We start from the raw sequence: 26,193 nt of genomic DNA, 5'->3' as shown, positions 1-26,193 counted from the left end.
CAATTCGCACATGGTATGTGGTAAACGACATTTTTTTTATCGAGTGGCTCAGTTACATCTTTTTCATGTGAAAAGATTGATTTTAATTCATTGTTGAAACTGTTTACAAGACCAATGTGAAGCTTCTTACAATAATATTTAATATGACTATGCAAGTGGGGAAAATACGGTAATGATAAGATTAATTTATAATTATTTTTATTTCTGTTGCTATTGTCAATCGTTTTCATGTTTTTCAAGGTATTTAATCTTTTATTCACAAATTTGTCAATAAATCTTTGAGGATAGTTGTTAGCTAATAAAAATTTATTAATCAATTTTAAATTATAATTATAAAATTGTGTGTCTGCTAATTTAATAGAAAAGTCTACTAGTGTGTAAATGATACCTATTTTATGTTGTATTGGATGGTGGGAAAGAAAATTCAAGTATCGGCCTGAGTGTGTGGGTTTTTGGTACCAATTAGTTAGTACTGTGTTATTTTTTTGAATAATAATCTCCAAATCTAAGAAACTGATGCTGTTGTTATTGTTACATGTCTCAACAGTGAATTGTAATTCAGGACAATAGCTATTAAAAATGTTTTTGGTATAGTTGATATATTTAGTAGGCACGCATATGAGAATATCATCCACATACCGTACGTACAATGGAACATCAAAACATAACTTATCTAAACATGAAATTTCAAGTAAACGCATTACGAGATCACACATTACTGGACTACAGGGACTGCTCATTGGAGAGCCAAAAACTTGTTTGTAAAATTTTTTGTTTAATTGAAAAAAAGTTGAATTCAAAACCAATGACACTCTTGCACAAAATTCATGTAAAGAAACAATGATCTTATTATTCAAGAATTTCCAAAAATGTTTTATTGCATTTGTGATTAAGGTTTCACTAGTATTAGTGAATAAACTTACTACATCTAGACTAATAAGAGTGTAACCAGGTGGAATGATAACTTCTTTTAATTTATTTTTTAATTCATAGATATTTTTTATGTGTGATTTTGCCAGCGGAATATTCTTAATCAAAAAATCAGAAAGAAATTTAGAAAAACTATATGTGGGTGAATTCAATGTCGAGACAATTATACGGGTAGGAAAGTCTTTTTTGTGTATTTTTATCAAGTTTACTTAATTCATCAAATTCATCAAAAACACCGTATTTATCCCACTCGCTTACAAAATTCTTAGTATCTTTTATTAATTAATATAAAGGATTTTTTTCTAGTTGTAAATAATATTTATCATCACTTCACAATTCTTTTACTTTATTAATGTAAGTTTCTTTTTCAATAACAACAGTGACATTACCTTTGTCTGCTTTAGCGATTAAAATGTTGTCATTATTTTTAAGGAAGGCTCGTGTTCGCTTTAAATTGTCTTGGAAAACTCCATCATTTAAAGAAAGACGAGTAGATACATTATGTTTATTGTTATTGATAATGTCAAGAAGTTCCTTTCTAACAGTCTCAAATTTTCCAGAATATTTAAGTGAATGTTCAACATTCTTAAAAAGATGAAAATAATCAGATTTATCAATATTAGAAACAAAATTAAATTTATTGCCTAATTTTAATATGCTTGATCCATAATCTGGCAGCAGTGTATTAAAAAGGTTACATAGCCAGTTTTCTTTTATTTCACTTGTGCCTTCATTGTTGATAATTTTAGGGCACCGAACCGGGCCAGGGTCACTGACACTTGTAGCTGGAAGTGTATCGTATACCTCTTCGCGCTCGGATTCTTCGTGTGACAAAAAGGCATCAAACTTTCTATCCAACTTACAACGATATTCGCGAAAAATGCTATTCAACTTTTATTCGTAATAATCAATAAACAAATTTATTATAACAGATTCACAGACATTACTTAAAATCTTATTTCGTATTAGTTAAATTTTATTTCTTAAATAATTAGTGTTTGTGTAAGAGTCCGAAATTTTATTATTCAAAATTGATATATGTAACTTAGATATGGTTGATTTATGTTTTATTTTCGATCGGACGTTAAAGAAGGTAATGTATTTAAGCTTGTAAGTACTTTGTGTAATATATTTTGGGAAAACGTCATAAGTCCTACATTTAATTAATTTTAATATGCTTGATCCATAATTTGGCAGCAGTGTATTAGAAAGGTTACATAGCCAGTTTTCTTTTATTTCACTTGTGCCTTCATTGTTGATAATTTTAGGGCACCGAACCGGGCCAGGGTCACTGACACTTGTAGCTGGAAGTGTATCGTATACCTCTTCGCGCTCGGATTCTTCGTGTGACAAAAAGGCATCAAACTTTCTATCCAACTTACAACGATATTCGCGAAAAATGCTATTCAACTTTTATTCGTAATAATCAATAAATAAATTTGTTATAACAGATTCACAGCCATTACTTAAAATCTTATTTCGTATTAGTTAAATTTTATTTCTTAAATAATTAGTGTTTGTGTAAGAGTCCGAAATTTTATTATTCAAAATTGATATATGTAACTTAGATATGGTTGATTTATGTTTTATTTTCGATCGGACGTTAAAGAAGGTAATGTATTTAAGCTTGTTAGTACTTTGTGTAATATATTTTGGGAAAACGTCATAAGTCCTACATTTAATTAAAAATTTGCACTTCAACTCACTGCTCTTCAATTCCCTCTGAACACAACTAAGCTTATAAAAAATAAAACTTACATTTCTACCAAAGCGTGTACTTATGGAGTCCAGCACCCTTGAAAGAGATTCGAACTTTCCACTCGTAAGGATGGTTAGTAGTTGTTGCAGTCTGGTGTTCTCCATAGTAGCGTAGTGTAGATGCAGATGTAGATTGAAAGGACGTACAACTTCCACCAGCGTCCAAAAATATTTAAATAAGTTAAGAATGACAGAACACAAAAAAGACATCGAGAAAAAAAAGAATACATCGGTACTATCACAACATAGCATTAAATTTACACATAATTTAATTTGTGATAATGTTAAAATTTTAGACATAGAACAAAATTACAAAAAGCGCCTTTTTTCCGAAATTTTAAATATACATTACTTTAATAATAATATTAATAGACAACAAGATACAGAAAAATTGAAAGATTGTTATAGGTCTCTCGTTATGTCAATTAAGAAAGGTGACTAACTTTAAATACATGAATCGAGGACCATTTTCATTCATAGTATTCGGAAAACATGAACTGCTTACGTGCGTCTCAAAGAACTGCTTGCGATTCTTATTCGATTGTATTACGTGCGTGTACTATGTCATTTGTGTATGTGCAGGGTATAAAAGCCACTTAGCTTGAAACTCTGACTACATTACGATTTTACATCCCGTTCGTAAGAGTCAAAGGTATGTTATACATGTAACTTAATTTGCGTTTATTATATTTTTACTTAAATTTGTATTGCAAAGAATTTTGTTACTCATAGATTTTTGTACCTGATGAGGGCCGGGACGTTGTCCAAACGGCCGAAACGTCGTTTTGTTTTTTAATAAATTCAAAATATGACAGTATCACCATTGGACGTTGTTTTTAATGATCTTTACTTTTATTAGTTTTGTTATTGGTGCTTGGCGAGTTTTCTTTGATTTACCTTACTTCTATGCGAGAGACCGCCTGCTTTTGCTCGAAAATAGCTTAGCCGGGTGCATGGTCTTTATTGTTATTGTTGTCGAATTTCCGTTTTTTGGGAGCTCAAACTAATAGGGCTTCTTTGTAACGGGAGCTGATGCTTTTACCTGTCCTCTGGCGTATCGTTATGGCATATTGCTGGGTTTCTTCTGATACGGTATGTGGCAGCTATTGTGGCTCTCTTTTGTGCAGGTGAGTTAAAGTAAGTGAGCGTCGATTCACTCTCTAGATAACGCGTCTGCGTTAACGTTCAGGAAGCCTGGTTTGTATATTATTTCAAATTATTAATCACAGAGTTCAAGTTACTAGCATGTGACCTTGGAGCATGGATATCTTATCGTATTGAGCCACACAAAGGGTCAATGATCCATCACTAATATGAAATTTCTTCCGTACAAGTATACTCTAAATTGCTCGGTACAATCTATTAGAGCCAGAGCTTCTTTGGATAACTTACAGTAGTTGCTTTCACTTTTAGATAAGGTGTGGGATATGAAAGTGATTGGCTTATCTTTTCCAATTTCTCCTTGTGAAAGCATGCCTTTTATAGAGTAGCCCAAAGCCTTTATTGTAAGTATAAACGTGTTTCTAAAGTCGGGGTTGATTAAAATTAGAGAAGAGCAGTATTTTATCTCTCAGGATTTTGAATACTGTTTGAGTTTCTTCGTTCCACGTGAACTTCTGACCCTTTTTTAGTTTGCTATATTAAAAAAATTTTCTATAAATGTACTGTAGTAATCTACTTATCCTAAAAATTGTCGAATGTTTTTTTGATTTTTTGGTCGAAAAAATTATGTAACTGCTTCTTTTTTTTTTGGGTCAGATTTCATCCACTCTTTACTAACTATGTGACCAAGATAATTTATCACTTGTTTTAAAGTTTTTCTTGTTGCAAGATTAAATTTGCTTTTCTTAGTTGCTTTAAAAATTAAATGATGACCCTACAATGTTTATCAAATTCTTGGGAGTGAGTACATACATCGTCGAAAAAAGAAATTTCTCCTTTAATATTTGAAATTAAGGCAGCTATGAGTGCCAAAAATATTGGTGCACTTGTTTTTATTTTGAAAGGGCATCTTTTAAAGTGAAAAAGTCTTAGATCGCACGTAAAGGCAGTTTTATGTCTGTCTTCTTTTCTTATTTTTATTTGGTGATAACCAGCTTTCAAATCAAAGACTGTAAAGTATTTAGATGCGCCTATTTTGTCTAGAATATCTGCTATGGATATTCAGATTTGGGCTGTTGGAGTATTATTTTTTATTTCATAATCTCGAATTTCAGTTTTTAGAATTTTGTTCCTTATTTCATGATTTCAAATGTCGGCTTTTGTAATGTCATCTTTAATATTATGATTCCGGATCTTGGAGATCTTTGATGATTCGGGGTTTTTTTGTGTCTTGGTAACTGGTGAGTTCGAATTGTGTAGTTTTTGAAGGTTCTAAGTGAGAGTGCTCTGTTTCTTCAACGCGTAAGAAGTTGTATGGAATCTTTGTGCATGCGATGGAATTTTCACGCTGTTTTTGGAAATGCCTTGTGTTATTTGTTCTAGTTTCAATAGGTATTACGTAATTTCTCATTTAAAAGTCATTTATTTAGGAATTAATTTGAACTTGAAATGTACAAAATATCTCGTTTCCTATTAGGCCGTATATTTCTATGGGGAAATCATCCATTATGATGTGAAATTCGAAGAAGCATTCATGAAAGCTTAGAATGATGTACCATTTGGTTTTAATTTTCCCGTTTGTTATGCCTTTTAGGTGCAGAATGGTATTTTGAAAAATTATAATGTTCAGTGGAATTACGGACTCTTTAATGAGTGATGTTTCCGCACCAGTGTCGAAAATAAACGATAAGGGTCGATTGATTTCACTAAATTTGATTGTTATGATAGGTGTCTTAGTTTTGATGTTTAGTAAGATAGTTTTGTGAACTATTGTCTGTTTTGGGAAGATGTTGGTATTACATTGCTGGTTTCTCCCAAGCTTCCCCTCTGGAAGAAACCTGAGTCATTTTTCGATGCCTCTTGTATGATTTTATCGTTGTAAGCTTTTTTTTACATTCACTTTTACAGTGGCCTAATTTTTTGCAATAGTTGCACATTTTTTGTTTGTTTTGATCATCATTAAATGGATTCGGCGTTTGTTGCTGCGTATATTGGTTTGGTACATAATTGTTAGATTGATGTGTAGATGCGGGATTGTTATGTGATGGTTGACTCCATGACACGACCTTTTTTGCGGACTAAGTGTATAACAGTGCCCTCTTCTTTCTCAAATTTTGCGTTTTTATGGAGTTTGGATTAAGTTTATTCGTTCATCTTGAGTTTATCTACTAGTTATGATTTTTACTGTTTCTTGTAGATATTCGGGCTTAACACGTGAACTCTTTTTCGATTTCTATTGCTTGAGTTGTAGCAGTTTCGAGGTTGATTGCGTGGCCCATACGTGCTCTTAATACCCAAAGTAACTCTTTTATGAAATTTTTAATTATATACTGTTCTAAATGGGTATAGAAGTATGCATTTTACTGTTGCAGAGGGTTGCTACAATTAGTTCTCTGGTGGTGCCTTTAACTCTATTAGAAAAGGAGATAATGTTCTCTTCTTTTTTTTTATTTTAACACTACTAGTTCACCTATTATTTGATGCAATGTTTTTTCGGGTCCAAAGATGTTTGTAAAAAATATTACTATTTCCTCGATGATGTCAAAAATTTTATTTTTAATTGGGAGTCATGCTTCTCCTGAAAGTCACATTTGAATTAATTTTGCTAGATTGGGTGCTCTGTACCTGTCTAAAAAGGTTAAGAGTGGGATGTTTAACCCGTTATTTATAGGTATAATTTTGATTGCGTTTTTTATAAAAAGATTGCAAATGGGTGCCAGAGTTAAATTATTTATGTTATACAAGCTATGCATATTTTGGAAAGGGGTGCTTGATGAATGCTTTTTTAAAAAAAATAAAGTGATTATTAAGAGTACAATGGTTGCAGTTATGATTATTAGGTGTTTCTATAAGTTTGGAAAGTGTGCTGGTGCTTAAAGTGTTAGTAATTATGTTTTTAGTCGATTGAGTTGTGTTATTGCCTGCTGAAAATCGAGATTCATAATTCGTTTTATTAGGGTTGGTGAACTGCGATGCTTTTATGTATGGATTAAATGGGGTATTGAGATCTAATTTTGAAAAATATTTAGTGATTTCCATGTCATTCGTGAAAAGTTTACTAATTTATTGGTTGAAGTTGGAGATGGCTTCTTTTTGCTGAATGGCAGTAATGATTTCTAAGAGATTTATGTTTTAAGTAAGCATATCTTTTAAGATATCAATTATTAATTTGTCTTGACAAACATTTGTGACGATTTCCGTGTCTGTCATTCCCGATAAAAATGCCAGTAATTTCTTGATTTTCGGAGCGTTTGCGAGATTTATACTAATGGGTAAATCTTTTTTGCTCCATTTATAAATAAGTCAAACAATCTGATAAAGTTGGTTGTCTTTTTGCAGTAAAAGTAGGTTCAACTCTGCCAATGTGAGTGAGTAGAATTTAATTGCGTCAGCTTTGCAGTTTTCCATTACAAATATGTAAAAACTAGTGGATTTTTAGGACGAGCCCGTAATTTTTACGTCGTGGCTCTTCGACGTAACTTTAGCGCGCGAGAATTTGAATGCAGCGTGCAGCACGTGGATAGCAAATGCATTTGTGTTCAGCAACATTTGTAATCAAGTTAAAGTATTTAAAGTAATTAACCAGTATCTTTACGAGTAATAGACAATTAGAAGCTGACAGCTCTCTTGGCTAGGCCAGTGAAGTAAATTGCTTGTTAAGCTTATAATAAATTATAAGAAAGGAAAAGCTCAATTGAACTGTTAGCAAAACTTGCTTATTTGGATCACAAATATTTTAATGATAATTTAGACAATCGGACATTTAATAATGTAACTCGCTGTAGTTAATACTGGTTACTTGCTTGTTGGTCGACTGATTCTCCAGGAAAGAGGACGAGCTCGCAGGGCGTGGTTTTATTTAAACCCTGAATCGGATCGATAATCGGGGGTAGGACCATTGGTGAGTCAAGGAGTGGAGGTTAATTTGATTTACATGTTCTTGGCAAAAAGGTGCAGCTGCAGGCGTAAGCCAGATTTTTAATTGAGCAGGGATAGAGTTAGGGAGCAGGAATGGCTGGTGAGCACGCGATCTACCAAGAGTGCATTGGTATCGATGTATGGGTGCGGTAGCCAGGTGACGAATACCATATGATATTTTTTACCGACAGTGGGTGGATGTCAGTAGACGTGAGAGTATATTCGTTATGAAAAGTAAGAATAACGCTATTTATTGAAAAGTTAATATCTTTACCAAAAATATTGGAACAAATATCAGTTGCTTTTCATTTATTTGGTACTTGAAATGATTTAATTTTTTCTACTCCAGTATCTAACAATAATTTTAAAAATGTTTTGTCAATTGAATGAATATTGATGTTAAGTTTTAAAATACAAAGCAACAATTAAAGATATGGTGATTTAATTCTTTTTTGTATGGCTATGCTTCTATTACTTTTTAAAAAACTGGAAGAATCCATATATTATTGCCTCCAAAAACAGTTAACTTATGACCAAAATAAATATTCGTGTCACATAGATTACGTAAGGTTTTTTTCAGGTCTTTCTAAGGTATTTTTTAAGATCATAGAAGCCTTGTTCCATATAATTTAATCTACTATTTTTTTTTTTTTTTTCTTTTTAGATTTATATTCCATGAACGAATTTCCTACATTGTTTAAGTCTCATAGTATAAAAGATGTTCTATGATAGGTCAATCCTTTGGAAAGTAATGTTGATGCTGTGCCATCAATAAAAGATTTTCCGCAATTTATATAGAAATGTTTTTCCTGAACCTCCTGGGCCATTAATAAAAAAAATTGTATCTATTTGTTTACAAATAATTTTAAAAATCATGATTTACGACCAGAGAGATTTATTACGGCCAGAGAGTATAACCACCATTTTTTTTTTTTTTTAATACTTCTTTGAATATTCTACTGTGTACTTAATGCTAAGTGTAATTAGAATTACATATTGGGATGTTAAAGTGAAGTAAAAAGAATCTGTAAGACCTCCTTTCCAGAAACACTATATAATCAATAAAATGATTAAAAATTTTTTCTCAATTCTATTTCTTTGGATATTTTCTGCGATTAGAAACGAGGTAAAATTTGTCTTACAAATTTATAAAAAGATGTTTATTAAATTTATATTACTTTCGTTTGACTCTTAAATTACATTACAAAGATTTTTTATTTTTTCAACTTCAAAAAGCAAACTGAAAAAATTAAGTGTTTAACTGATTCAAAAATTGGGTGGTTGGCGCGCGAAGCGCGCAACGGGGCAAAGCGCGTGTATATATACGGTACCTATAACCATATTGTCGTGTATATATAGCATTACATTGTAAAGTATGTATATTATCCGTATTTATAGATATATACAAGTGTAAGTTTACATATACTATAATGAAATATTACATTTGTATTGAATATATACAATATTATATATATATATAGCATATACATTACATACGTACACATATATTATATATCATATGTCTGTATACGCATATAAATTATACATATTATATGAGTATGTATTATAGATAATAAATGTGTAAATAAAATTTCCAAATTTTACTGACTATAAGAATCGAACCCACATTCTTCGGATTTGTAGTTGGGGACCTTATGGATTGTGCTTCGCAGCACACCAATCTGATCTCTGTTCTTAGTACTTATGGATACCAACTGAGAAATTTCTAAATTAGAAAAATAAACGATGATTGGGCGTTTTTTATATTAAATGTAATTCAGCCCACTGATTTAAAATGAACTAGTTATAACTATGTTTAAGTGGTACCTATCATAAAAGCACTTTTAATTTTATTTCGACAAGCGCAAAATGTTGAGAAAAATAACTTTAAAAATGAAAAAGGCATTTTGTCAGTACCTGTAAGAGTAAGTAAGATAGAGAGAGCCATTAATCGTCTGCTGTCGCACTCGCTCTCTTATTGTTGTACTCATACATGTAAGCCTTTTTCATTGCTGTTTTTTAATACTTTGCTCTTGTACAAAGTAATAAATTAATATTAGAACTAGCATTATTTTTTTTATCATTTTTTTTAAATTTCTTCTTTGTGAACAGGATTATTTTAAAATATAAATAGTTAATCATAATGCAAAGTTTTCCCGGAGTCTCCCAATTGTATTTATTCAAACTCCATCTTATCCATATTTAGTAAAGAGACAACAAAATTCGTGCACGTGCGCAACTACACACAGGTATCTGAAAAAAGACAGAGTGACATAGAAAGTAATACACACGAACGTATGTACATGTATTAGTAGACATGTATGTACTCATGTGTAGATAGGTAGTATAGATATACTTTTCACCGTGTATTGTTGTACTTTCTTATTCTCGTTGTTTATATGTTGATAAACGAAAATAAACATAGTTTAGTATTTGCTTCTGCCCAAGGCCGAAAAACGGCCGTTTCTCTTTGTGCCCATGGTAAAAAAGTTTATGTATTCAAAAATGGTACAAAATACTAAGATAAAAGAATAACTACTATTATTTTTTCTAATCCTTTTTTCTTCTTAAGAAATATATGGAAGATTATCCATAGCAGCCTCTTGATCCAGATCCACAGCTTTACTTGATGCTACCACAGCCTCTCTTAAGGGATCTCCATAATTCATAGGATCTAGAATCACTGACTCTTCTTTATATTGCCACGCATTAGTGTTTTACGCATGACGAAAAATCTTTTTGTTACATTGCTAAATGTCATCCGTTGCTATTTTTTAACCATTTTTTACAATGTAAAAAATAATAATGTAAAATTATCAAGTTTAAAAAAAGTCGTTGTAAGTGAAAATTTTTTAAAATTCAAATCAAAAGGTAAAAAATTTTAAAACAAATTCCCAACATTATTATTGCGAAGAGGGTTAGTACAGATTTTTACCATAACTTTAGCGTTAAAAGTGGTATTTTAATAAAAGAGATAAAAAAGAAATCTAAGGAACTCTCAACATCATTGCTGCAGAGAAAGTTAAAATATAACTTTTGCTATCATTTCTGCGGTTTTAGTGATATAAGATATAAAAAAGAAAATCAAAGAAGGTGAAAAAAAGCAAAGCTCAATAAATTATGAATTAAAAGTACCTCGTTTTGTCAAAAGATGATTTTTGGTGGTGTGAGAACTGCCCATAGTTGTTGGCTTCTTGCAAGATTTACTAGCTATGATTGAAAATGAAGGTCAAGATCAGCCCTTAAAATTCCTCAAAACGGGCATGCAAATGCGTAGAAAAAAGGAGGGTTGTATGTTATTTATGATTGGCTGTTTAATAATTTGAAAAATCCGTAGTAGAAGCAAAAATATATACATGCGGAGAACCACTTATATGCATGAGACCATGACAGAGGATTTTTGCGCAAACCATAAGTATGAAACATAGTTTCCCATGCTTTACACATACTTGGGTGAGAGGCGGGTATTACACTTGTATCTTTTCTTAACTCTGCTAGTTTTTTATTGCTTTTGTATCCTTTTCTAACGCTGCTGTTCTTTTAATGGATCGGAGTAGTTGCTCTAAGGTTAAAAAAAGTTGAGTAGCTCTTTCATGTCCATCATTCAGAATCTGTACTCTGAACTATTCAGTTAGACATTAATACTACAACTACATCTAATCAACGAGATTGAACTTATAGAAGAACTAGAGCTTAAAAATTTTGTAAATGAGATGCCGAAAGAAGTTTTTGTATCGCAACTAATTGAAAACGATTTTTAGAATGATTTGGTACGTTTATCAGCTGAAGACGAAAACTGGACAAACATAGGTGACTTTTATTTAATTATTACCTTCTTCAAACATTTTTCTTTTTTTTTTTTAACATTATTTTTAGTTTTTTTGAAAGGGGGTTATTTATTGGGTATTTAGTATAATGGGCTTTACTGTGGAATTCATTGTTCAATTGAAGAACGTCTATTTCTCCTTCTGATGAAAGAGTTTATTGTAGTTTTTCAAGGTTTTAAGATCGGAATTTAAAAAAAATTTTTTTTAAAGAAGTTCTCTTTGTCAGACTTGGATAAAAAAAAAATTTCACGGCAGTTTTAATAGTGTTTTAACCACCTTTCGAGTAGGAAAATTTATTGTGAGCGGGAAAAAAGTGAAATCGTTGGTTATCAACCAATTTCTATGGTATAAGCTAAAATATCGAAAACATTACCCATGAAAAATCACTTAACATATTTAAAAACGAACTGGTTGAAGAAACTGTTTTCGTCTAGGGTTTTGAAAAAAAGTACCTGAAAGAAATACTATCATGCAAGTATGTATATATGTATACATCCTCACATTTAATAAGAAGTGTGATGTATGTAAAAGTCATTCATGTTTCTCTACACTTTTAGAGTTAAGAATATTGAAGGGTAAAGACGCCCAGTTCTTGCAAATCTTGACAAAGTTTATTTGCCAAATACCACACCTTTTACACTAACTTTTTATGTGCTATCAGAAATGTTTTTTAGCAATAATAATATAGAATTTTCAAAATATGTAAATTATTCTTTAAGAATGAGATGTTCAAATAATTTAGAGTAAAGCGGTACTTCAAGGTCCACTTGGCCAGAGGATTCGATACATGGGAAAGAATTGACGTCCTCATAAGGTACTTCTAAAACTGTTAATTTTTTTATTTTGTAGATAACATTGACCACCTTGGTTACCTCTTTTGTTATTAAACATTTTATAAATGTACATATAACATTGTTTTGGGTCTGATAATGCGTTTCTCGACAATAAATTTAGTAATTGATTTCACAACTACTTTTCGCTCACGAATTTTATTTGAACTGTACTTATACTTTTTATTCTAAAGGAAGAATAATCCATTTTTTTTAAAAGTGTAATAAGTTTATTGTAATTGTTACAACAACAAAGTTGAGGATCAACTTCTTCTTTTCAATACTTTAATATCGGTATCGAAAATCAGCAGCATAAATAGTTCCTCACTTATTCAAACATTACTCAAAAAATTATATAAATTCTTAAAATATAAATTACTACATGAAATAAAGTTTAAAAAAAAAGTATTCGATTTAAATAAAAAGTAGAAAAACACGTTTTTCAACTAGTTTCAGAGACTGTAAGAAGCAATAACTTGAGGACTTAATAACATCGACGTTGGTATCAGATGTACCTTATGAGGACGTCAATTCTTGCCCATGTATCAAATCCACTCTGGCCAAGTGGGTAAGACACTTGACTAGGGATTCTCCAGACCAGGTTCAAATCCCCTTAGTGGAAGTAAGAGATGATTTTTTTTGTATTTATTTATTTATATTAGCTATTCTAACAGCTTTTATGCAGAAAAAATTTTGAAATTCACCATGTATGTATCTAGATAGTAACTGAATACGTTTAAACGACTGATACACGAAGTCTCATAAGAACTTACATAAGAACTTACATAAGAAATTACGTGAGATCTTATGTAAGTTCTTGGTTGATAAGCAAATGTAAGTTTGTGCACAAGTTTTGACACAAGTTCTGTTAAAAAAACTTATATAAGAACTTACGTAAGAACTAACATAAGAACTGACATAAGAAATTACATAAGAAATTATGCAAGAACTTATGTAAGACCTTATGACAAATTTTCAGCTGGGTATCTACATTCACCTTCACTGCAATAACTTGAGGAAGCACAAAATTGAAAATCATTATTTACAGGAGTATTATTAAGAGCCTGGTTATGTTGATAAGTTCGAGCAGTTTGGGTTATTTTAAGGTAATTAACCACCTGCTCAGTTAAAACATTAGCTAATTGTTGAGCTACGATTTAACTTTCATTTTCTGCTGCAATTTGAACTGCTTTTTTAGCCACAGCTTGGGCCATAATTCAAACTGCTTGTTGAGCTATAAGCTCAGTAGTCTGAGCAGAGTTTTGCATTATTCTCGTAGGGTCTTGACTACTTTCCTTCTCCATAAAATATATGTATGGTTAACAGCTTATGTACAACATCTATGTCCCATGTACCGAAAGTACGTAATAGGCAAGTCAGCGGCGTAGTTTATACTTTGCTTGTCATACCTTCAACTCTCATCCTTGGCAAATTTTTTTTAATTATTATTATTTCTTAATAGCTACGATGTGAATACGTTGATTAAAATAAGCTAATAGTTACAAAAAGTGCATTAATAAATAATTAATTTGGAATGCATTTAATTTTATTCACGTTGTACAGTTATTAGGAAAAATTTACTGCCTACAAATAACTATGAAGCTTTTTGAACGTTAAAAATCACAATTAATAATTGAAATAACAAACATTTGGACCCCTGATTATAAAAAACTGTCAATGTGCATCTAATATATATATTAATGAAATATTCCAAGAAAATTTTATTATTTTCGTAACAAAATCTGGACGAAATAAAGTGTACGAAGTGGTTAAAAAAAACTTAGATCATTAATAATGTACCTTTTTTATTAGGGTTTTTATTAGTTACAGGTAAGGTAGAAGATTTAACTTTATTAACTTTTTATTAACTCAATTTGATAATGATTATCATGAATTATTATAAAATAATAAAATAACCGTAGGCAGAAAATGCAAATGCTGCTTTGCGCTCTGCAAAAAATTTTCTGCCAATAGACAGCAAATGATAAAAGAATAGGACTAGGAAAAAAAACACGACTTAAATACAAATTAGTGGCATTATGTACTACATTAGGCAGATTTTCACACTATTTTCGAAGTACTGCCTAGAGCGCATCAGATTGTTTTAGGTACAAATACACCCAAAATTTTAACTAGACTTGATAGGTTTGGCTTGAAAAAATGACTAATTATTTTTAAATAATAACCCGATTGTTAAAAAAACGTTTTCGTGACGTAATTACTTTAACTCAAAATTCTAATTGCAAGTATAAAAATATGAATGATTTCAGAGAAATGATTAAAGCTTGAGCAAAGGTACACAAGAATGAGGAAAATTTTTCTTTGATAAAACATCAGTGGTAACTTTTTCTTTCGTTGTAGGTACATGACAGAAAAAGAGCTACACTCTGTAAGGCAACTGAGTTCACACTGCTCAGTTATTTTGAAATTTTCAAATCATACTCTAAAATTGTTCCCCCTTGTTGTTATTACTTAAATTTAAAAAAGTTGAGTGTTCAGAAGAAAATACAGTAGAGCTTAAAAAAAAATTACACATATTTTATTTCTTAAAACTTAAAAAATCAAGCCTATGCCTCAATTATTGTTCTACTCTTTGTTACAGTCTTCGTGCGATTTTCTTGCGTATAAAAAATATCTTTTTACTCAGTAATTGTGTTTTTTACTATTTTACGCTCACCTTCATTTAAAGTTTAGTTTTTGGTATTCTTTATGGTCTTACGTTTGAAATGTCACTTCAAAGTCATTCAATCGCTTACAGTTTCAGTCATTGAACATATATTTAATGATTCTATGACTATACCATAGTAAAAACTGTGTTAATACACCTTTAATTTTTATAAAGACTCTTAGTGACTTCATGTAGATTAGTTAGAAATAATTATCTTATGAAATTTGTAATTGACGGATCAGCACACATGCTGTGAATTTATGTTATACATAGTATAACTGTAGTTGCTTAGAATTGGAGGTCTGCTGCACTACCATGTTTTTTCTTCCGATATTTTATGCATCTGTCGTGAATTACAATGGATACAATTAATTGATGTCATACAAAATATAACTATAGTTGTTTACGATTTATGGTTAATTGCACAACCGTGTATTGTCTAGATTTCTCACGCCTATGCCAACTGATATCGCCAATTACCATACATACAATACATTTACTTAGTGAATGATATAACTCTACTTTGTAAACTTTTAGCAGTCTGCTGTAAGAGCAGCTGCGTTGTCTTTTGTTTTTTCATACTTATAGTCATGTGGTATATAATCTACAGAATGCAAGCACGTACTTTTCTGCTTTAGTAGTTTCTCGGTGACTTGTGATACAGTGATTACTGTGATATTAGTAATTATTTTGCTTTAATAAAGTTAATCAGTGCATGCATATAACTACATAGAATATCGGTAGTGCTTCTTTTTTTATTTTGTGGACAATACTGGGATGAACTCGTCATCTTTGTTGCGTTGTACTAACTCGCGTTTCTCATCTTTTAAAGCACGCGTTGATCTAGAGGTGTCAATTTTTTCGTATGTTTATCGATATTTGTCATTTGGGTTTGTGCTTATGGTGTTGGTGTTCGAACTCAGTTAATCTGTTTGTTTAAGACTAGCTACAAATATATTCTTGCTTAGTTTTATTCATGTGTGCTTAGCATTTCTTAGATTAATGACACTTGGTAGTATTTTTTGTGTGGATTTATATAAAATTTTGTGTTAATTCGATTATCCTCTGAATGTGCATTTTTCTGAAACGTAGACTTTTTTTATCGGATCTATAATTCGGTTTCACGTTTGCTTCCATGTTAATTGGTACTGCTAAGCTTTGCTTTTGTACTTTTTTTATCATTTTAATATGTTGTCGAAACTTGGTTTGAAGCAGAAATCTAGCAATGATTAAAGTGACCCTCGAAAACAAAGTAAATTTAAGTTGAATGTCAAGATAAATGGTCACGTGATCCGCAGTGTAAGGATTGCTTAAAAAATCACCTAACTTTACCGCAGATCGCAAAATGCATTTACTGCAAAAAAAAAAAATTAAATTTACGAGAAAATCAGATCTTTTCCGGCACACCTAGTCTTCTTCACAAGTTTCAAAAGGTGGCACTTGATCCCCCATCAGCAAAGTGCATGCAGATAAAGCGGACAATAGCCTTTTGCGATATAAGAACAGTGCTGTATCTTCCTTTATTTAAAAGCGTTGTAATCATTTTGAACAGTGTTCATTATTCTATTGTTGTTGACGAAAGCACTGATATGAGCAATACAAAGCTTTTGTGCATTTCAGTGCAGTATTTTGACGAAGTTTCGCCTTTGGATATCTTTTTAGTTTTACAGAAATTTTTCAAAGACAATGATATCAACTTTGACAATTTAATATCTTTAGCTTGCAATAATGCTATTTATTATCCGCTTTGGTTGCCAAGTCAAGTAATAGTGACATTCCCAAGACGCTTGAAACTGCGATCAAGGCGATACATAACTTCTTCTCTTACAGCCCAAAACGTTTCAAGGAGCTTCAAGAATATCTCAGCTTACGCGAATTGCCACAAAATAAAATCAAAAGATTATCGGGTACACGATGGCTGAAAGTTCAAAAATGTTGACAGAATTCACGTCGATTATCTAGGATTAATTAATTATGTTAGACTTAAAGTTTTTGAGAACAGTAGTACAAAATTAAATAAATTAAAATCTTAAGCGAAAAATTATGATGAAGTCGTAGAAGAAAAGAAATCTTGTGAGGAAAAATTTTTAGATGCCTTGTGTGATGCTTGTTTTAAATTTTACGTTTTGTTCCTGAGCTTTGGGCTTCAATTTTTAAAACTCTTTTAATGCTATTTTTTAAACAAAAAAATTAACGATTCATCTGCTTAACAGATCTACAATGCAAATCATAAAAGAAATCGGGTCTAATTTTTTACATACAAAATTCCTTGAACTTTAACATTCAACTAATTTTGTTGTTCGCAATGACGTAAAAGAAATATCCGATGTCTTCTTTGGCCCATATGCTCCCGAAATTTTTCCTGAAATGTCGGAAAAATTAATTAATGCAGTTCAAAAAAATTGTTTGAATTTTTATGTAATACCGTTGGAAGAAATGAAAACGAGTTTCTTAGAACACTATACGTTTTTGCAGTATTTACTTTTTGTTGATTGGGGTTTGTTATTAATTGTACATGGGACATAGATATTGTACATAAGCAGTTACGGAGGTTTTGTCGTTTTTAAGGAGATGTATTCACTTGCTGAAAAAAATAAATGTTGTACTTTAACACACTAAAAGTACATATCAATTTTTTAAATATTTTTTACCAGCCAAATTTTCAAGAAAAAAATTTCCGAAATGGCATGACTCAACATTGCTCTTACGGGTGAGAGCGATTATTCAGCCTTTGTTGTTCAAATTTTGTGCTTAGAGATTAGTCTATGATGAGAAAAAAGTTTAAATAGATAGCTTAATTTCTAAGGAAAACTATTGTATTAAAAAATGTGCACCTTATCAGGCATTCGGAAGAAATTTCTGTATAAACGTAAACAAAGTCGCAAGCAGGTCTTATGCTAAGTGTATGGGAGGGAACCGAGCATCGTCAGCTGTCAACTGATTTTTTCACACGGAGCGAGACGTCTTTGCAAAATTGCTTCTAGAGTTTATTTAACTGGAAACCATGATCTGGAACTTAGCCCAGCCTTTCTTAAGACTTCAAACTATAATGCTGTGTAAAAAAAGGTTGTTTTTCGAAAATTCATAACACACGTTCGTTGACGGAAGTTGAGTTTCTTCTTACTTTTTTTACGTTATTTTTCGTCATGCAAACAACATGTTTCCAAGTTTTTTTACTTGAACTATCAGAAACAAACTGCTTTAAAGCATGTCTAGTAATTTGTTCATAACATTTAATATTTTGACTTTTGAGCACTGCCAAGTTGAACGCAGTTAAATTAACCATGATGTAGTGGGCGGACGTTTTCATACACAGTTAGTACAACTCACTTTGACATGGTGTCTAATGGGAGCCTCCGCACACCCGCGCACCCCCCCCCCTTCAGGAAAAACGACCGAACCTCCTTCAGTGAGCTTGGGTTAACGATACAGATATCACATGGAGAGGGAAAGTAAGAGTAGGGAAACTGGTTACTTGGAGAGTATGTTAAAGGTGATAAAGTATACACCAATGAATATTATAGGATACTACTTATATAGCAAAATCAAAGTACAATAAGCCTACATTCTGGTAATATGATGGTTGCACTTAATTGATGTCTTACTGAGAAGCCAACCGACAATTACTATACAACAATTAATATTTTAAAATAAATTTGTCAGTTGAAAAGAACGTAGTTCTTTACTAACTATGAAATATATCAATTATTATTTACTTTTTTTCAACATCAACTTCATCTTAAGGTCCTACCACTAAATTCTCGTTAACTTCTTCACGTTCATTTTTCTCAGCGTCATTACGTATAAGTTATAGATGTCGTACACATCAGTATTCAGTAACGTTCAAAGATTGAATCTTAAATATAGTACATTATTATTATTATTAATTATGTTGTGCAATGTCTACACCATGTTAAAGTCCTGCTTCAGAATTTTCGTCAGCACTGGCATTGACTTCTTGGTGTCAATGTCCCTCGGTATCTACGTTGCATTGTGGGTGTTCATTTACATCATTGTTATTTATGCTGACTTGTACTTGCAAGCAATTACATGAGTTTCCTATCACAAATATGCTCAATTATATACCATGTTGTGCAATGTATGTACCAACTTGAATTCCTGCTTTCAGATTATCGTTAACATCGGCACCAATTTGCTTCTCTAAGCCATAAGGATTTGCTCTAACGTTAACATTGTGTACATTTATTCCTGATTAGTTAAATTCAAGAGTTAGGATTAATATAATATATTTCATGATGCAGTTACTTACGGCATTACTGTTGCAATGTTTTAGCAAGATTAAGGGAGTCATTAGTATAAAAGTAATAGCACTATGATTTACCGTGTAATACGAAGTAATTAATATTTTAATTTATTATTAATAGTGTGCAACGTTGCCTTTTATAAGGATTTATTAAAAAAATTAAAATCTGAATATTAAAAGATTACTTTCACTACTATACACAAAACTTTTGTCAGTATACATACCAACTTACCTACATCCTCGTGCATGTCTTACAATACATCCTCAATGTGCCGTCAAAACTTTAAATGTACGAGTGAGACACGGGCACGTAACGATAATTTTGTCCTTTTCTGGTATCTTAAGCTGAAGCATTACTTGTTCATCATATCAATTTTATTATACCTTCATCAGAAAATACACCTCTTAATTATTAAAAAAATTTTATTTCGATATCTCCTTACACAACGTTGTAATTGTGTTACGTCCAAGCTTAAAAGTGATAGGTGGAGCTCGTAAATTTTATAGTATGCTTTTTTTTAAATCATTCTCCCAGCGTTGCGGTATTACGTTTTACCGTGTGACATAATTGGAATGGTATTGGTGTGTCGTACGTCGAAGTGACGTTAACCTACTGTATGAGTGTCTGTCTAATGTAATGCAGTGGCAGCATACTGTGTTTGTCGTTTACTTTACGTGCTTGTAAGGGTCTTTATCATGCATTAGTCTGTTTGTTTTCGTTTCGTATTTGATTTATTAATTAAAGCTAAAGTTATGTTTTTATTAAGTGGAATTCCTAGTTCCTACGTACATGAATTTAAAAAAGACATTTAATTAACAACTAAGGTATGTTTTATCTGTTAATTTAATAAGTTTAATAAAGCATAATGTATTCAAATATAACAAAAATATAAATTATAAGTTTTAGGGTTTGTATTTACAATGTTTTAACAAGTTTAAACTATTCTGAGGCTCTTATCGTATTTCTAGAATCGTTGATTAGCTACTGCTTGCGTGTATGCAGTTGCAAGATCTTATAAGGTTGATCGCAACGATGAGAACACTCGTGGCGATGATGATAATTAGGCTGCTGCTTTAAACGGCAAACCCCAAATGAATGATTCTTTCTTTCTCCTTTATCTTTATTTCACTGTTTAGGAAACTTTACAATGGCCTAGTCTTACGTCAAACTAAATCTCACATTTGCTTAAAAAACATGCTACAAAGATGCAATTTGACTTACTCTCCAATCTTTATAGCTGTTTTACAGCACTTGATGCAAGAAAAAAAAAGAATATTGGTATGTGCAAGGAGTTTTAATACTCTAGCATTCAAGGAGAACACGTCAGGTTGGGGATCCGAACGACCAACCAGACCTTTACCTAATTATTATCGATTGATACAAGCACAATCTTGATGCAATAATTATACAGCAATTAATGGTTAAAATCGTTGATATCTTGAACTTTACATTTTAGTACAAGTAGATGTCAAAACTGTGTACGATATTCTTTGTTAATCATAGGCAATAATGAATATTGTAATTGTTCACTCTTACGTGTATTAGTACAAATCGATGATGTAAAATAAGTGCCTCATTACTTTGTTTGAGGATTACACGCGTAGTTCAAGTTTTGCGACGGTAACTCCTTTCAAATGAAGTGAGTTACAGGTCAAGTAATTGCAGAAACAGATGTACACCTCGACGTTTAAAAACTACTAAACACTTGCTTTTCATAATTTGAGAACGAAGCTGGCTGCATCGAAGTAATAAATATTAAGTATATAACATGGGATGTAACAATCAGCTGGAGCATAAAAAATATTATTTTTGGTAGGATTATCCATCTATTGTTGAAACAGGTTGGGAAGACAAGTTGAAATCATTAATTCCTAAGAACAAAGTATATTTTATTTTTAAGCTCGTCAAAAATGCATGGTAATTTTTTTAGATGAATTGAAATGAAAAATAAAAAAAAGTAAAAAAATTGACAATGTAACATGAATGATTACGGAAAAGGAAGTTTCAGGTACATTTTGATAATTATGGATTATTGGTAATATGAAAGTAAAACATACAATTGGTACAGATAATTTGTTAAGAAATAAAGATACTCTTAAAAAAGATAAGTTTTTATTATTTTTCTTTTTTTACATAATATTTGATGGAAAAATAAAATGCTAAAACGCTCTTATTCTAAACACATGGTAGGAGACCAACAATCATTTGCTGTCAATACAATTTGAACATCTTCATGAAATTGCTTGTATACATAGACAAACACTAAAAATCATTATTTAAATGTCAGCATAGTCCCTCTCAGCATTTCAAACTTTCATGCTGTACAGTAAAAGTTTTTATTTTTCAAAGCTCATAATATACTTTCATCAACAGACGATGAGATTTTATTTACTTTTTTTGGTTGTTTGTATTTTTTCAAGGAAATTTTTGTTTTCATACTATCATAAATTGATTATTTTAAGAAGTGAATTTATAATTACAATTTGATGTAGAAATACAGCAGATTAGGTCTTGTAACCATTTTTATTATCTCTTCTCCCTTCTTTGATAAGTTTTTTAAAATAAATACGTTATTGATCATGTCCATTACTTTTAATACATTTACTTCAAGTAACTGAGTAAATATAATGTGTGCTGTAATGTAAATTAATAACTTCGTGTAATGTGAATGCTTTCGCCTACTTGACTTGCGAGCGAGCAAATCTCGCTACGTTAAGCAATTCCTTTCAGCGTTTGTATTACTATAGAATCTGTGTGCTTAAGTTTGTTTTTATAGTTAAGTAGTTTTGAATTAATTTATTGTTAAATTTGTTCATGAAGCCTGAAGTGATCAATGCTTTAGTCGACGAAACGTCGCCATACAAAATACGTGTAGTATTTTTCATTTGGAAGTTTGCCTCAAAAGATCCACCAAAACTCATTAAATAAAACGAATGGATTATAAAATATTATCTGATGTACAGTGAAAGATACTGATTTTTATGGTCTTTTGAGTAGCAAAGAAGAGATAAAATTTTGATGAAAATTGATGGCCATCCAATTACAAGTATTTTTTCTGCATTTTACCAAACCTATTGCCAATTAATCAAAATGTGTCAAAATGTGATTTTTCCACTACTTCAAATGCTTATTTCTTGATAACTGTCTAGAAAAATCAGAAAAGAATTCTTTTCTGTTAAATTCATACATAGAGAAACATGCAAAAAGTTTTTAAAGCTGTTTTTGAAGGTTTTGTTGCTTTTTCCCTTACTAAGATGACAACTGTTTTTTCAAGTTTTCAATGGAGTCTTTTTCAACAATCAGGCTTCTTTCCCAAAACCATAAGAACTAAACCACACATTTGCTTGGTAATTTATCATGTGTAATATTTTTCAACGTTCATAATTCAAAAAAATTTATTTTTAGATCCTGTTCAGGTTCAATGGAACGACCTTACTTTTTGCAACACAGCAAATCTAGTGGTAACGTGCATCGATATTTCTACACCCAGCAGCTGCATCAACCACAAACATTTCAATATCCACTACAGCATCAACTCACCCCAGGTCTTCAAAATCATCATTCAGTTGACTTTCATCCTCTAATAACAGCGTCAGTAGTACACCAGCCCTACATAATTAAGGCTTCCACATCAAGCGGAAATCTAGTGAACGTAAATCAAGCAACATTTAAAGTTTTTGGAACATTGTGACGATGTGAATTAAAAATTGGACATGATTTTATTTACAATAAACTTTTTTTGTCTTAGAAATCTAATAGAGTTCACTTCAGTATGGAACAGCAGGAAATAAAAACTGCAACTTCAAATCCGGGAAAACCAATGAAATCTCAGTCTTTTTTGTCTTTGTATGGTCTTAGACGTTCTAAGAGTTTTACGGCACCAGAGACTCTGAAAGCTCAAGAAATGAATACTACAGATGCATCTGAACTTGGACATTTTCCTTCTAGCACACAAGAAACGCTATTAAAAGCAGTAGATGGTTAGTATAAACATGTTTATATGCTTGTGAGTGATTAAAATAAAATATATGTGTACAAAGTTCTGATCATGTAAAATCTAAGAACATACGTTCACTAACAAGAAAGTGTCAAGTAAATGCACACGTTAACTAGTTTTTTTTTGTGATTAGTGTTTCTTCCTTAACGTGATATTTTTTTCTTTAAAATTGTACGTCTAAAAATACTTACAAGAAACTGTTTAAAGTAAAATTTATTACATTAATTTTTTATACTTCAGTATTTTTCTCATCTACAAGCGTTTATTATCAATGGGAAAAATATTCTTTGACATTGGTGTACATATAAGTAAGGAGGTTAACTTACGCCGTAACCAAATTTAAGATAATTTGATTACAAATAGAATGCAAAAAAAATTTTTGCAAACCATTGTTGTTTCAATAAATTGGTGAAGCACTTTTTTGGTCATCATGCATAAGTAGGACTCACACCCATCTAAGCTCAGACGCCACAATTACATACTTAGTAGGAAATTTGTGGCAAGTTTGAATATTAAAATTAATAAAATGAACAGAGAGAGCAAGCGTGTACGTGCATACCAAGCGACCTACAAAAGGGTGTTTAAGGAAACTGATTGTGTGTATGTATGTTGGCACCCTTGACTGGCTGCGTAAGCACTATTAAATTATTACGCAATGCGTTTATACTTCCGCACGCTCGCTGGTACAAGAACAAGCCAGGGGATTGATTTTGGTAAAAGTTTTCAAGTTTCACCTACATACAACACGCGGCTTGATCGCTCTTAAAAACGATCAAGGTTTTGAAGTAAAAACTTTTTTTAGAAGTACCTTGGTTGGGCACCAAAATGGCAGAAATGTACGTACGAATATACATATATATACTGCAGCTCGGTGGCGCTCGAGTCTCATCCTTCGCCTTCGGATTCCTATGCACACACTCATATATGTATCTTTCTATATTATATAGTTATCTCAGTAAAGCATTCCACATAACCTCCCACAGACACCTATTCACCCGCCCACCACCCCCCACACAAAATAAGGAAAAAACCCATCATTTTCTCCCTTCTTTGACACATCGCAGTTTTTTCAAAAACTCCCCATAGACCCCCACATACCAACACAGCCCCCCCCCACGTTATTTTTCGTTACCCCCTACCACCCCCCACACTACTTTTGGGGAATCTGACAGGGATCATACCGTCTTTCTCGGACCTTGATATGTATACAGACGGGATCGTGTCATATATATTATTCTTTTATTTCCAATCTGCTTCATTACTAAGCTATGTAAAGACAAAACTTTCTTATCGCTATGATTTATCTCATCATCAAGAAAAAATTTAAAGCCATAATTGATTCATAAGGAGTCACTGCGCAAAGCGTAAATTACATTAAGTTCATCATTAATACAAACCGTCGAAGTTTCGCATTAAGTTGACTCATCTTATAAGTCATCTTATAAAACTCTAGTAAACCACGAAAACTTAGGTCTATTCCTATTCTGTTTTAAATGAATGTTGAAATTGGTACAATATATGAACACAATGTATACAACAAAATATGAATACATTCATGGGATGTGTTATTAGGTAATAAATTTTGTCGATACATATAACATTATTCTAATTATAATGTAATTATTGGAAACATTAATACTCATTGTAAGAAAGTTCTTTCCAAACTATATTTTCAATATTTGAAATGTTTTCTCTACAAATTTAAACGAAAACTCCATTTTTGTTCTTACATTTCGATAAAACCACGTACAATTGACCATGAAAAATAAAGGTTTTTTCAAGTATAATCCCACATAATCAAAACTTTGACCTGGAGACTTGCTCACAGTCATAGCAAATGCTATAACGAATGGGAATTATTTTCTATATAAAATGGAAGGTCATGATAAATTAATTCCGGTATATTATGTAATTCTTGAAATAAAAACTTTATTACCAATTTTCTCTCCCGTACCTGTTTCGTCTTCTACGTTATACTTCAACAATTTAGTAATTCGCAATCGTGTACTATTATATAAGCCGTCTAGTATACTTAAATTATGAATTAACATTACTATTGTACCTATTTTTAATTTAAGTTCATGAGGTGGCAAGCCTTCACGAATATTGTTTTATATTTTTATGGAAAAATTTATGCAACTAGTATCATCTGATTCATCAATGCTTTTTTAGGTTGCATTATTGATGCTGTATACTGGATACAGCATATTGATCGTATGGTATTTCCCTTATTATTTCCAGTAGGAAATGAAGAATGAAGTACACTTGATGTTGAAAATTTATAATAAAAGCAGAAAATCTTACGTTGCTTCAATACTACTAATATCGAACTTTCTATTGACCAAATAGTAAAATTTTTAGTCCTATACTCTATGCTGAAAGATTAACACATAAACTTTTTTTGCATGCATGTATTATAATAGAAAGCAATAGAATAAAATTATTAAAATGCAACAGTAATAATGCTAAAGTTTGGATGACCTGATTTTTTTATTACCGTTACATGTCATCTTAAATGGTAAGAAATAAAGCAAATTTTAAAAAACGTTCCTGAAGGTACCACCTACAATGATATACCAAATATAACTGTTAGATTATTTCATACAAAATTAAAATTTATGTTAGACGATATAACTAAACACAATATTTTTTTAAAGTTATTGCTTACGTTTATACCATTAAATTTCAAAAAAAGGAGGATTACCTTATTCTCATATTATTGTAACATTGCATACAAACAATAAATTATTTGCTACTATAGACATAGATAAATACATTACAGTGGAAATTCCACTTGATTCACAAGTACAAAAATTAGTTATGAAATACATGCTTCATGGACCTTATGGTAAAGATATTCCATGTCTTACCAATCATCCAAAAATTTTTACAAAAAAAT

General features: G+C 31.3%; 1 protein-coding gene across 1 annotated transcript in view; it reads left to right on the top strand.

Moving 5' to 3' along the window:
• Positions 1-26,193, top strand: part of LOC106640744 (uncharacterized) — a 425,751-nt gene that overhangs the window by 145,682 nt on the left and 253,876 nt on the right. Inside the window, exons 4-5 of the mRNA XM_089595613.1 lie at positions 22,703-22,949; positions 23,046-23,277. Coding sequence (XP_089451739.1) covers positions 22,703-22,949; positions 23,046-23,277 — 479 coding nt within the window. The remainder of the gene's footprint in view (positions 1-22,702; positions 22,950-23,045; positions 23,278-26,193) is intronic.

This window comes from Copidosoma floridanum, unplaced genomic scaffold (genome assembly GCF_036245765.1).
Source record: "Copidosoma floridanum isolate Cflo_tuat_1 unplaced genomic scaffold, Cflo_Japanese_pri ptg000026l, whole genome shotgun sequence".
NCBI classification, from domain to species: domain Eukaryota; kingdom Metazoa; phylum Arthropoda; class Insecta; order Hymenoptera; family Encyrtidae; genus Copidosoma; species Copidosoma floridanum.
This window is presented reverse-complemented; position numbering and strand designations above follow the sequence as displayed.